At 41.3% G+C, this 12,743-nt stretch overlaps 1 protein-coding gene across 1 annotated transcript in view; it reads right to left on the reverse strand.

The window, feature by feature from the left end:
- The window catches only part of GFRAL (GDNF family receptor alpha like), a 28,468-nt gene extending 19,035 nt beyond the window's left edge, over positions 1 to 9,433 (reverse strand). Inside the window, exons 1-2 of the mRNA XM_074819873.1 lie at positions 9,412 to 9,433; positions 5,993 to 6,127 (exon numbers count right to left, since the gene is read on the reverse strand). Of these exons, the coding sequence (XP_074675974.1) occupies positions 5,993 to 6,127; positions 9,412 to 9,433 (157 nt within the window). The remainder of the gene's footprint in view (positions 1 to 5,992; positions 6,128 to 9,411) is intronic.
- Positions 9,434 to 12,743: the final 3,310 nt, after the last annotated feature.

Below are 12,743 nucleotides of genomic sequence, written 5' to 3' on the forward strand. Positions count from 1 at the left end.
TCAAAACAGTTATGCAGGTGTCCAAACCTGCACATTTCCTCTCTTTGCCTCATAGATATTAAGTATCTCACAATATGTAAGATAAGAAGCATGTGGCTCACAAGATCCATCTGGTCACGGGGCAGCACGAGGATCGGTTTTAATCTATTGAGCACATATGCTATTGTCTCTGCCCTGTCAATGGTGATGTCTGGCTTCCTGCCTTGCTGCTTCCCTGGTGACTAGCGTGGAGCAGCAGAGACCATGCGCTCTGATAAAACTGCAAAGCTAGCAGCCACGTGTCATGGCCGCCACAGACAAGCTTTAATGTGATTAGTTTTAATGACATTTATATGTTGTTGACACAAATAGCAACGGAAGGCAGTGTAAGCAAAGACCTGCAAGAGGATATAGTGCATTTTGCCTGTACCTGAAGGAATGAGTACTAGCTGTTTCAGAGTGCACATCCCCATCCTTCCACCCCAAAATCCTTTTTCAAACAGTGTCTGCATTGCCCTTTCTCCAGTTGCTGTTGCTGACTAAGGAGGGTTTGGGGATGTATTAAAATGTGCACTGCTACAGGGGGATGTTGCAATCTGGCAAGAGCTACAGCTACCAGCCTTTGCTCCCACTTCACCTCTTGTCTGAGCAAAGGAGGATGTCATGGTGCCTGGGCTTGGCTATATCTCTCCAACCCCATCTCCAACTTGCCTTCTGCATTTTTAGAAGTAGAGAATGATCTTGACCCTTAGCCCTCACATTTCTTTCTTTTTCTAGTAGCCAAGAAGCTCAGGAGATCTAAATAGGAGTTACTGAAGGTCATAGACATAGGACACTCCCTGACCATGGAAAGTATGTGGTGACATGGGAACTATGGAGGCCCATGGAAGTGGGCAGATGGATGTTCCACTCTATATTTTATCAAGTGAGTAAGGGATAATAAAGGTCTTTCAGGAGACAATTTCAGGAGGAGAAACTCCAGGGATAGAAAAAGAGCAACAAAGATCAGGAGACGCTTGTGTAAAAATTAGCTAATTTACAAAATTTATGACTGCCTTCTTCAAGGTCCTGAGGACACTTCAAGGGTAGAGGTAGTAGAAACAGGAGAATAAGAAACACAAATCCCGCTATATTTTATGCAGCACCCCAGCCTCACTCAGCTCATCTATCTTCATGTCACTAACAAGTTGTGGTTAGGAGTCAGGTATAGGGGCTATGTTCAGAGTGGCCCGGTGCGCTGTGAGCACACTGCACTGAATCACAGCAGCTGACAACCAGGGGATGAGACATAGGTTGTGGGGTTATGAACATACAAAGGGCATAGACAGAATCAGGAAACACATCAGATTTATGGGGTTCACTTGCCTGGCCTCTTGAAAGCTGTATAGAAATAACCTATTATCAGTATTGGTCTGTTTGTACACTGTGTTGATTCAGCTGTGGTGAACAGCAGAAAATATTCTTTTGCTGGTTTTCAATTATTGTTGCTTTATCACTGATTAGTTCTAGGTAATATACTTTAGCTTATACATATGCTTCCAGGGCATTTTCAAAAAGTGCTCTCTGACCTAATGCTTGGCAGCCATTATTCATAATTTGATTTATTTATATGTAATTAATTTATGTACACGGGACCACAGATAGGAGACAGAATAGAAGCTGACACTTCCAGGGTGATAATCTCTGTTCTTGCACAGTCAACTCTTCAGTCATTTCAGTGGGAATCGGATCTGAAAACTGTAGAGAAGAGTACTGGGTTTTCCCCTCTAGCACTGGTAAGACCCCATCTGGAGTGCTGTGTCCAGTGCTGTGCTTCTGAGGACAAGAGGGACATGGGCATACTGGAGTGGGTCCTGCAAAGTGCCACAAATGTGACTAATGGACTGAAGCATCTGTCTTATGAGCAGAAGCTGAGAGCTGGGATTCCTCAGCCTGGAGGAGAGAAGGCTCAGGGGTGTACTGATACACATATCTGTATGTATAAATACCTGATGGGAGGGGGTTGAATAAAGCAGGGACAGACTTTCCAGTGGTGTCCAGTGACAGGACAAGAGGTACAAACTGAAGTACAAGAAATTCCATTTAAAGGTCGGAAAAAACTTTTTTACTATGAGGGTCATCTAACAGTGGAAGAGGTTGCCCAGAGGGGTTTTGGTGTCTCCATCATTGGAGATATTAAAAATCCAACTGGACACAGTCCTGGAAGACAGCCTGCAGTTGACCCTGCCTGAGCAGGGGGTTGGACTAGACCTCTAGAGATCCCTTCCAACCTCAATGATCCTGTTTCTCTAAGAAAAATAAACTTACTTCCAAATCTAATTCAAAATGTGATTCCTTAATATTTGAGCAATCTGAGATTTTTCTTTTTTTGAACCCAGATGTTCCCAGTTCTGAAAAATTAAGAAAATGTATACTCATGGTTAAATCAGAGCTCATATTTTATTTTTTTTTTTAAATCAGTGAACTAAAAGAAAAAAACAGCAAAATCAAAACCTTAAAATCTTCATTTTCTGGTGATGAAATATTTCTGACATTGTCAGTGTGAAAACTTTTGATTCCATCAAAATTAACTATTTTGGTCTTTTCCATACTGAAAAAGATTCATAGACATTTTCACCCCCTTTTTTTTTTCAATGTACCTTCACATGGAAAAGGAAGTGAAAGAAGGATTGGACTCAGAGGACTATAAACTGAGACTCTGAAAATGCTGCTGTAGTAGTAGGGGAGTAGTGATGGACAGTTTGACAGACAAAGGAGCGACTTAGGCAGTCACCTGAAGAGTGCCCCCAGACCTGCTCTGAAGAACAAAAGATGGAGGTCCTGATATTGCATACATTTAACTTGGAGATTACAACCTGACGGACTGAGTTATTGAACCCATACCACAGAGTAGGAGTATAATTATCATTTGCAGTTAGGTTTTTCATAAAGAAACTAGCAAAAGGAATATTTGCCCCGTTGCCTGTTGCCTTCAACTAACATGCTCCTTCTCAGCCTTTTCCATTCATACAACTTATCCATGAAGATTTTAGTCTTGCGCATGGAGAGTACTTTTGACAGATAGTATAATGTTATTCTTACTAATAATGCCGCTGGTAGATTTCTGTCACTGTTTCTGTTGGCTCTCTGAGAGGTACCATCAGCTGACAGCAGATTTACACCCTCTGGGGTCATGGCACCTAATAACCACATTTAGAATAATTTGTCCTAGACCAAACGCAATATCTGAGTGCCCTGCAATGTTGGAGAGTCCTTGCCAAAGGCTATTATCCTAAAGAAATATATAGATGCAAAAACCAAACAAGCAATCACAAGAAGAGTTTATTTGCAGCAGATTTGTCTGACTCAGTTACAAATACTGTTAATATCAGTGAATAAGCACATAGTGAATGAGTGAATAAGTGAGGCAAATTGCATATTATGGGACAATGCAACAAATCCAAAGGGGAGACCACAGAAGTCATCATGCTGGCCCACTTCATCTGGTTGCAGGATATGACGAAGAATAGGCTACAGTACAAATCCTGATCTTTATATTAAGTAGTCTTGGTGCTAAGGTGAATGATGTGAGAGAAGCAAATTCAACTTCTGATTTGGGAAAGAGGTTTGGTTCTAGAGGGCTCATCTTTAGGTCACTGTCTTGAGCCTGAAAGTACTGCATATTCCAATACTTTTTTCAAACCGCAGCCATATCTTTTGAAACTGTTCCACTTCACATAAAATATTTAAAAACTCAATAGAACATGAGCTGAAACCCAGTTCCTTTGGGGACTGTTGTAACCATTAGGTTATCATGTATTTTTCATTTACTCTGTCTGTTCTTAAAAGTATTCACCCATTCTATGCAAAGCAGATATCTATCTGGAACAGGACACACAAAGAAGGACCCCTCAGAGAATTTTCTGCTCTAATTATTTTGAATACTGCCTTGTGACTTGGGACACTTGTGCTCAAATCTCTGCAACAAATCAGACAGAGGCATTCAGGTAGCTCACACTGAAGGTGAATGTTCTAGCAATGGGCTACTGAGGATGAAGTCAAGCTGCATCTTCTGCTACCTGGCTTCCCACATGGACCAAATGTTAGACTGGATCCTGACGTCAAGACAGACAGAGGGACATTCACTTTATCAATGCTGTTGCAGCTGCAGCTCAGAATAGATTATGGCATCAGGACATGGCTGATTTTGTTCAAATAATGTCAATATAAGGAGAAGGGAGGTTTCCATGGAGATATAGATACCTCTGATTCCCAGTAACAGAGAACCTCCCTTATGTAATTAAGTTGCTAGAAATGGCAGTTATGTACCTAAATGCCCTTTGCTGCATTTATGAACAGGACCAAGGCATGGGCTAGGCTAATGGCAAGTGACTGTGTGTATACTGCTGCATGGCACCCAGTCTGGACTGAGCCAGTTAGACTGTGAAGATAGTGTGGGCCTAGAGTCACTCCCAAAAGACAGTTTTGTGGCAACAGCATGGGGGTAAGACAGTTTAGTTGTATGGATACATGTTGCCCCATAACAGTTGAACTCAGGGCCAGAAAATAGTCACTAGCCTATTTGTTAGTAATGATGTAGCCTTGGTAGATCAAAGCCCTTGACATTTATCAGTCAACAAAGGCATCATTACTAGCTTGGTCTAATGATGCTACCATTCTTCTCCCTTCCATATTCACAGCATCTGGCAAGTAAATACTCAACGTTTAACAGCAAGGTCTTGGAGGGTTTTAAAGAAAGAAAGAGAATGGTGACTGGTACCCAAGATTTGTGCAAGAAGACAGTATGCTTTCAGAGAAGGAACATTATCATCTGAACGACAACAGAGATTAGGATGAGTTTCAGGTCAAATTTATAGAATCAGAATGGTTTGGGTTGGAAGGGACCTTAAAGATCATCTAGTTCCAACTCCCCTGCCATGGGCAGGGACACCTTCCACTAGACCAGGTTGCTCAAAGCCCCGTCCAACCTGGCCTTGAACACTGCCAGGGAGGGGGCATCCACCACTTTTCTGGGCAATCCGTTCCAGTGCCTTACGACCCTCACTGTGGAGAATTTCTTCCTTGTATCTAATCTAAATCTACCCTCTTTCAGTTTAAAGACATTGCCCCTTCTCCTATCACTACATGCCCTTGTAAAAAGGCATAATACCTGGTCTTCCCCCACTTAAAACATACTTTACTTGGAAATGATGCACCAAGTGTTGGAAGTGCAATAAACAGAGACAGAGACTGATTTTCTGCTTTCATTTATGTGAGAATCTGTTTAACAATTCAAGGAGGCTTAGTCACATCATAACCTGCACTTTACCATACCATCACTCCTTGCAAGTGAATCACTCTGACATGTAGGTACTATTGACTGAATAAATACAGTGTGCCTCCCTACGACACAACTTTCTTTGAGGCATGCTTTATTTGATTTGTTTCTTATTCTAATACAATATTTGAAACTTACTCTAAGTAACTACTACATTGTTCTGGGTATTGTGTGGGATCATAAATCACAGAATCACAGAATGGCTTGGGTTGGAAGGGACCTTAAAGATCATCTAGTTCCAGCCCCCCTGCCACGGGCAGGGACACCTTTCACCAGATCAGGTTGCTCAAAGCCTCATCCAACCTGGCCTTGAACACTGCCAGGGAGGGGGCAGATCAACTCTTCTAAATTATAGAAAGCAAAGTTGGAACTTTTTTCCAGTTGCATGTTGTCTTTGTCTAACAGGATCCCACAAGAGCATAATTTCTGCTGAATTCAGACTTGCATTGGTTCAGACTCTGATTTTGTTCATAGTCCAGAAATTTCATTTATCACCTTATTGAAGAGACAGTCTGACTGTTACTGAAAATAATAGTGGCCACTGTCAAGGATTTCAGAAGTTGACTGTTTTCTGCCATCATTTTCTCTTTGAAATCTCACTGACTTCATTCAGTTACCACAGCAATATTATGATAAACTATGAATATGCAACTATTAGCAGTTCAAAATAAAACTGTGTACACCATAAAGAATTACCTGAAATATTGCAGACATCTTCAACAACCTTCCAGACACTGTCACATCCATTTGCAGCATTTATACATTGCTCCCTCAAGTGCAGACAGTCAGCAGTCTGAGCAGTAGATATACTTGTGAAGTACATGAACAATACTGTAAAACCAGAATATTATGACTATTTAATACAATAGACATTGTACTGACCCTTTTAATTTACACTTAGATAATAACAATATAATTTACTGTAGCTTATCTATAGATTCAAATTTTCTACCAAGTTAATTTTTAACAGAATAAAACTTTTCCTCAGCTTCACAACTGGAAAATTAAATTTAAATTTTAAATTTTCAAAGTTGCAGTGTGGCATATTTTGTATTGGTTTTACCCCACTATTGTAATGTCAACCACAGCTATATATGACATCAGTCCATAGATATGTAGAAATGGCTGCAGTTCTGAGATTCATAATAAAGTATAGAAAGGAAGATGATATAAAATTCAGAGGAAACAGTGTTTTATATGGACTGCGATTTCATCAAGCTAGAGACTACACAGGAATTCCTATGAAAAGACCATGTGGAAGAGATTTCACAGCTATACAACTGTTAGATAATAAATGAGATTTTATTTCATAATACAGTACTCTTCACCCTCTTTGCTTTTGCTTCACAGATGCATCATTTCTTGAAAACAACCCACACATTTATGTCTTTATCTGCTTCCCTGAGTGCACTGAACCAAAAGGCCATGTTAATTGCATAAAAAAGTTCTGAAACTGAAGACTGATACAGAGGTTTCAAGGTAAAGAATTTTAAATCAGCACCACCTCTGGCTTATCAGTAGAGAATTAAATTGCCTTGCTAAGAAGAGACAAATCAGTTTGGGTCTAGCTCTTTCATCAACATTTCTGTGATAACACAACCTCTTATTTGCAACCATGTGTCTTAATTTTCTATAAAATTAAGTTTCAGACACTGATTTCAGGCCTTATCAAACTAGATGCTGAACACCTAATGTGCGTGTTTTCCTTAGGTATTGAAGGACCCAGCATCTCCCAGACCAAGTCTCCTTTTTTTTTTTTTCTTACGTTCAGGTAAGTTCATATGGAATTTTGGGCTTTTCCAGCACTAATTCCTTAAACATCATCTGCAAGAGGCATGAAATATTCCCTCAGGACTTGTCCAGACCCTATCCAGAGAAATTAAATGTTTCTAATTACACATCTAGGATATAAGAAATTGAATATCAAATATCGCTCTTAATAATCTTAAAGAGCCACTGCTGTTTAGAGGTGATGCCATCCCTTCTGGAAATGATGATCTTTACCTGTGATATAGTAGTGCTGCTGTAGGGAACACTTTCTGGATGCATGTTGATAAAGATGAAGCAACATTTAATACTTTATAACTGACAGGTATAATAGCATCTAGTGTGCCTATAAGACACAGAAGAGGCCACATGCTTACTGTAGCTGCTGCTAATCCTTCCCCAGTTGTGCATATTCCTGCCAGTTCTCAGATCTATAAAGGGTTGGTTGTGATTTCAGTGATTTCCAGCCTGAAAAACTCTTTTAGGCTGCGTCTGTTGCTCAACCTGGAAGACTGATCGATAGAAACGGCTCCTGCCACTTGACATTGAGCAATGTGCAGCTGGCACATCCACAGCAACAATTTTGGCTCATTATGACAATATTTTAGTCCTGGGACTGTCTCCAAAAGTTCTTTCTAATTGTGAAATTACTATTTATTCAGATGACAGAGAAAAAAAGTTGCCAAATACCTTACAGTGAAAATGACTGTATATGTAAGACAACACAAAATTACAAACTCAGAAACTTTTTAAGAAAGGGTATTTTGCTGGATGACCATTTACCTATTTTGTAGGTACTAACACAATGGAAGATTTATGCATCTGATTAGGATCCGCAGCACAAAGACTCAGTGATGTCTCCCTCCTGTTAAGACAGCTTTTCAGAACCAGTGGCTGAAAATGAATAGTCAAAGTAGGACTGATTGAGCAGACAATTAGCAGCTCCTGTTCCTTTGCTAAGATTATTTCAGAGTGTGTTTATTTTGAACCCACCTGGAAACTGTGCTCACAAAAAGGAGGAGATGCTTTTGCAAAATAAAGAGCTGAGTGGCATAATCTATGATTGAAGCTAACTCAGTCTAAAGGGCTTCTCCAGATCTAATGACATATTATGGATGGGTCTTCTGTTTCCTCAGCAGTACACAGGGAACATACTGTGGCAAGCCTACATGAAACAAACCGGCCTATATGATTTTAGAATCCAGTGCACTGTATCTTATACAACTGCCTAAATTAACAGTTATTATTTTAGTAATTCACTTTAGTTATTTACTCTAGTGTGTGGAGTACTCAGCAACTATTTTCTACTTAGAAGAGTTCAGGACATCTAAGAGTTAGTTTGTAGATAAAACTTTTAGAGGGATCCATTTTGATATGAAGGTACGTAAATTCAGATTTCTACAGGTGTCTGTAGTTTTGTACAGGGGTCTATTGATTCACTGCGTAGGTGTAAAATTCCCTATTCTGAAGAATTTGGTGTCTAAAGTGAAAAGGGGCAAAAGAAGGACATTTTAGCACCTTCATTTTGAAGACTGGGAACTGAGGAATGGAGGAATTATAGTGTCTCTTCCAAGACTGCAGAATTATTACCTGACAGATAATAATGAATAATGGGAAACCAAGCTGTGGTTTCTATCCAACTGCAAGAGCAAGATAGCTAGCTCTGAAGGAGAAAGGCAAACTATAGTTGAATATAGTTTGAATCTAGTTGAAAAGTGATAAAAGACAACTTTATTCTAACAAAACCTGGGGCAGAACTACCTATGGAATGTTTTTAACAGTGGAATATGAGCTCAGAGTAGTGGGATGTTAAAGAGATCAGCATGTATGCAATATGTAGAGGGGGGAAAGGAAAATAAAATAAATAAAGTTATACTTGTCTCAATGCATTCTCTTCTGTACCGACTTTCTTGACTTTCCCTTTTTCTCCATTCAGACCCAAAGGGAAATGTCAGTAGCCCCCTGTGCAGCACTGCCGGCACTAAACGCTTTCCACGTAGCAAACAAGTGGCTGTTTACCTAGACGAGGCATCCCATTTGTGAGTCTCCTCGCCGGTCCAACTTCTTCCCAGCGCCGGCCCTGCCGCCCGGCCTTACCTGCCGCCGCGGACCCGCTGCCCGGCGCCGCGCTGCAGCCGCCCGCCCGGCCGCAGGGCCTGCCCCTCGCACGCCGGTGCGAAGCCCCGCCAGGTGCCTGCTCGCCCCCTCCTGGAGGCTCCCCAGGAGAAGGAGGAGGGGATGGAGCCGCCAGGGCGACCCGCGGAGAGGAGAGGCCAGGAGGCGCGGGGCGAAGCGCGTGTCCCGGCGAGGCTGGGGGCTGCCTCCCGCCCACCTCCCGCGGCACTTACCGAGGCGGAGGAGCGCGGCCATGGCCGGCCGCGGGCGGCTGCAGCTCCGCGACGAGCGGGTCGCGCCGGCGGCAGGTGCCGGTGCGGCGCCGCCCCTTCAGCACCGGCTGCGGGACAGCGCCCCGCCCGCCCCCGCCCGCCCCGGGCCCCGCCCGCCCCCGGCCCCCGTCAGCGCTCGCCGCCCGTGTGTGGTGCCAAGGCCCCGGCAAGGGGCGGGGGGCAGCTCTGTCACTCTCCCATGTACGTGCTGTACCTTTCCCTGCCCACCCAGCGGACGAAGCTGCCCCCTCACCCCCCCGCCAGCGCTCCCTGCGGCCGTGGTTCCACCCTTGGCTCGCGTTGCTCGTTGTCACGATGGCGAGGCCGGGCTGCGCTCGCCGAGGGGCGGTGCTGAGGCGTTTCTCCCGGGGCCTGGCACTCCCTCTGCGTTCAGGTCCCACTTGATCTCCTGAGAAACTCAGCAGAGCAAGTCTTTGGCTGCTGCCTATAATCCCTCCGGAAAATGCTTGCTCCTGTGTCTGATCATCTTCTGCAAGCCCTTTTCAATGCATTTTAGAAGTGAATTTGTTTTCGTCTCAGATGTGGAATAGGGTCGTGATCTGTTAAGGAGAGAGAGGAGCTATGGAGCATGTTGGCCAGCAGAGCAGAGGAACAACCAAGTAACTAGTCTGCAGTCTAGACCCACCCTGGACTATGGGCCTAACTTCAGGCGTTTCACTAAAATACATCAAAAAACAGTTTGCCATACAAAAGCCAGCAGCTGGCTTGGGCACTTAATAAAACATAAATCAACCATGAAGTGTCCAATCATACACCTGCTGGGTCCACGACTGCTTTTTGCTTTTGCGCTGGAAAGAGGCGGAAACAACAGATCCCCATTGATTTCTCCATGCTACTTGTGAGCCTTGTTTTCACAAATTGCTTATCTCATAAACAACATTTTAAATTGGATTTTTGTCCTTGAATGCTTAAAACAAAAAGATATCCTAAAACTTCCAGCATAGCTAGCAGAGATAGAGAGATATTGCGTGGAATCCTGTCCCTACTGGCAAAGCAAAAATTGAGCCAAATCCAGATTTTGCTTAATTTTTATTTAGCTCAGTGTCATGGTTTAGGAAAATTCAGTCTTGCCTATAATTCATTTTCTTTGGTTTTTATTTTTTCTTTTTACTCAGATTTAAATTTAGTTAATTTATTACATTCTTTATTTAAACTCTTAATGCCAACATTGCTAAATTTGCCTTGGCCTTAATCCATCGTAACGTGCAGCAGTAGGTTGTGATGCATCTTACAGTGAGGGCTGAGTTAAGCTGATGTTTAGTGTACTCTCCTTCCTATAAAGCACTCTCTAGGTTAATGACATGCATCAAATTTGCTAATATCAGAGAATGAGATGGTGCCCTCCATGCAGTCCAGAAGGGAAAAAAAAAAAAAAAAAAGCCTTTTTGGAGGTGGAGAGGGGGAGAAATTAGCTCGCAGTCATTGTGACTGCAGGGCACAAGCTTTTCACTGCAGTGGCAACAGGAAAGGAGAAGGAGGTCAGGATATCAGACCTACAAAACAGTGAAATATTTTTGAGAGACAAAGTACCAGAGTGTGGTGGCACAGCGATTTATGTATGCAGGAACAAATATGTTGTGATTTAAACTCTATGTCTAAAGATACGTCCAAGCAGAAATAACAGCATAAGAACTCTTCTGTGCTCCTGAGTAGCTAGTGGAAATATTAGAATACCAAAGTAACAAGAGGTAACAAAACCCAATTAAAACTCTTCTTTCAGATAATTTTCAATATTTATAGACTGGATAAGAAATGTTCATTCCTCACCTGACCTTTTTTGATGGATAAGAAGCCCAGAAGCTTCTTTAAGATGCTCTAATTTCTGTCACATGCAAAAGACATTAAATTCCACATTGCTCTTAATATCTGACCCTGTCTTCTCACAGCGATTTCTATCTCCATTAATATCCACTCCTCACTATTGGGTTTATCTTTGCTGAAAACTCCCACTGATTATCTTCATTCAAAAATAAATCCAGCTGGATAATATTTTGAATGTATCCAAATATTTGGATCTCTCTGCAGTAAAAGGTCCTAGAACTGGCAAAAAACTCTTCATTACTTTACACAGGTAGACAACAGATTTTCAAATGTCTGTAACGATTTTCTGATGAAATGGTGCCTGAAAATATATCTGAGCTAAAGAAGAAAATGTCTAGGTATTTCTCAAATTTTGTAAAACTAAAGAAATAAATACATATGAATATTTGCATCAAAATATTTATTTCAAAAAATCAAATTTTTGAATGAAAAATCTTTTCATCAAAATAACCAGATCTTTAGCTTGACAACCATATTTAACCAATCTTTAGCTTGATAACCATATTCTCTGGCAATAATTAGCCAACACTTTCTACCTATCCTTAGAATTTCAAATCTTAGACAAGCTCTGATTGTATCACTTGTGTCTGAAAGATATGCTATTTACTCAACAAAAATCTGGCCAGAGAAAAACCCAGAATAATTTCTCAATAAAAGTCTCAGCTTTTATTTATATTCTCCACACAAAAAGTACTGCTAAGTTAAAGTTATGGCTAAAAGAAATTCCTAGGAACATTGGAACATTTTAATTTTGGACACCTAAGTGACAATAAGAAAAGAGAAAAAGAGAAAAAAAGAAATTTCTCTTACAAAAGAGAAGACTAAGGCCAGAACCTCCATTTCTAACATTTCACAGGAGACCTGCAGGAGCCAAAAGCTGCTAATGACTTTTAGTGATGTTCTTATCTCAGATTAACTAACACAATTTATCCCACTGGCATTAAGGTAGCAGCAAAAAGAAGACAATTTCTGTTGGCAGGTGGTATTCAACCCCCCCATTAGAAAGATGCTACTTATGATTTTTCCATGAGCATTGCCACCCCCACCCCCCTGCCGTTCATCTCACAGGGATCTGGGCAACACAACTGACAAAGCAGGAGAATTCTGCTGGTCTTCCACAGTCATCCATGGCCTTTGAAAAGTATGCATACTCCCCTTTTATACTGCCAAAGTTTTCTTAGATAACCATTTATTTACCTTCTACTTTCTTGCTTTCTCTTCAAGGAAAAGATAAAAATACATTTTCTGAAATGAAAGTATAGGTTTGCATAATTTTGACATAATTGATAGTTTTCAGCAGTGAGGCAACATTTTATGGCACAATTAAACGATTACTGATAATTATTTTACAACTGGATTCCTATACTAGTTTTTAACTTTTTGACTTTTTATTTACTTATATCAAAAGAAGAAAAAAATAGACGACTTTTCAAATTCCATTCTCCCATTTC

This window comes from Strix aluco, chromosome 3 (genome assembly GCF_031877795.1).
Source record: "Strix aluco isolate bStrAlu1 chromosome 3, bStrAlu1.hap1, whole genome shotgun sequence".
Lineage (NCBI taxonomy): Eukaryota > Metazoa > Chordata > Aves > Strigiformes > Strigidae > Strix > Strix aluco.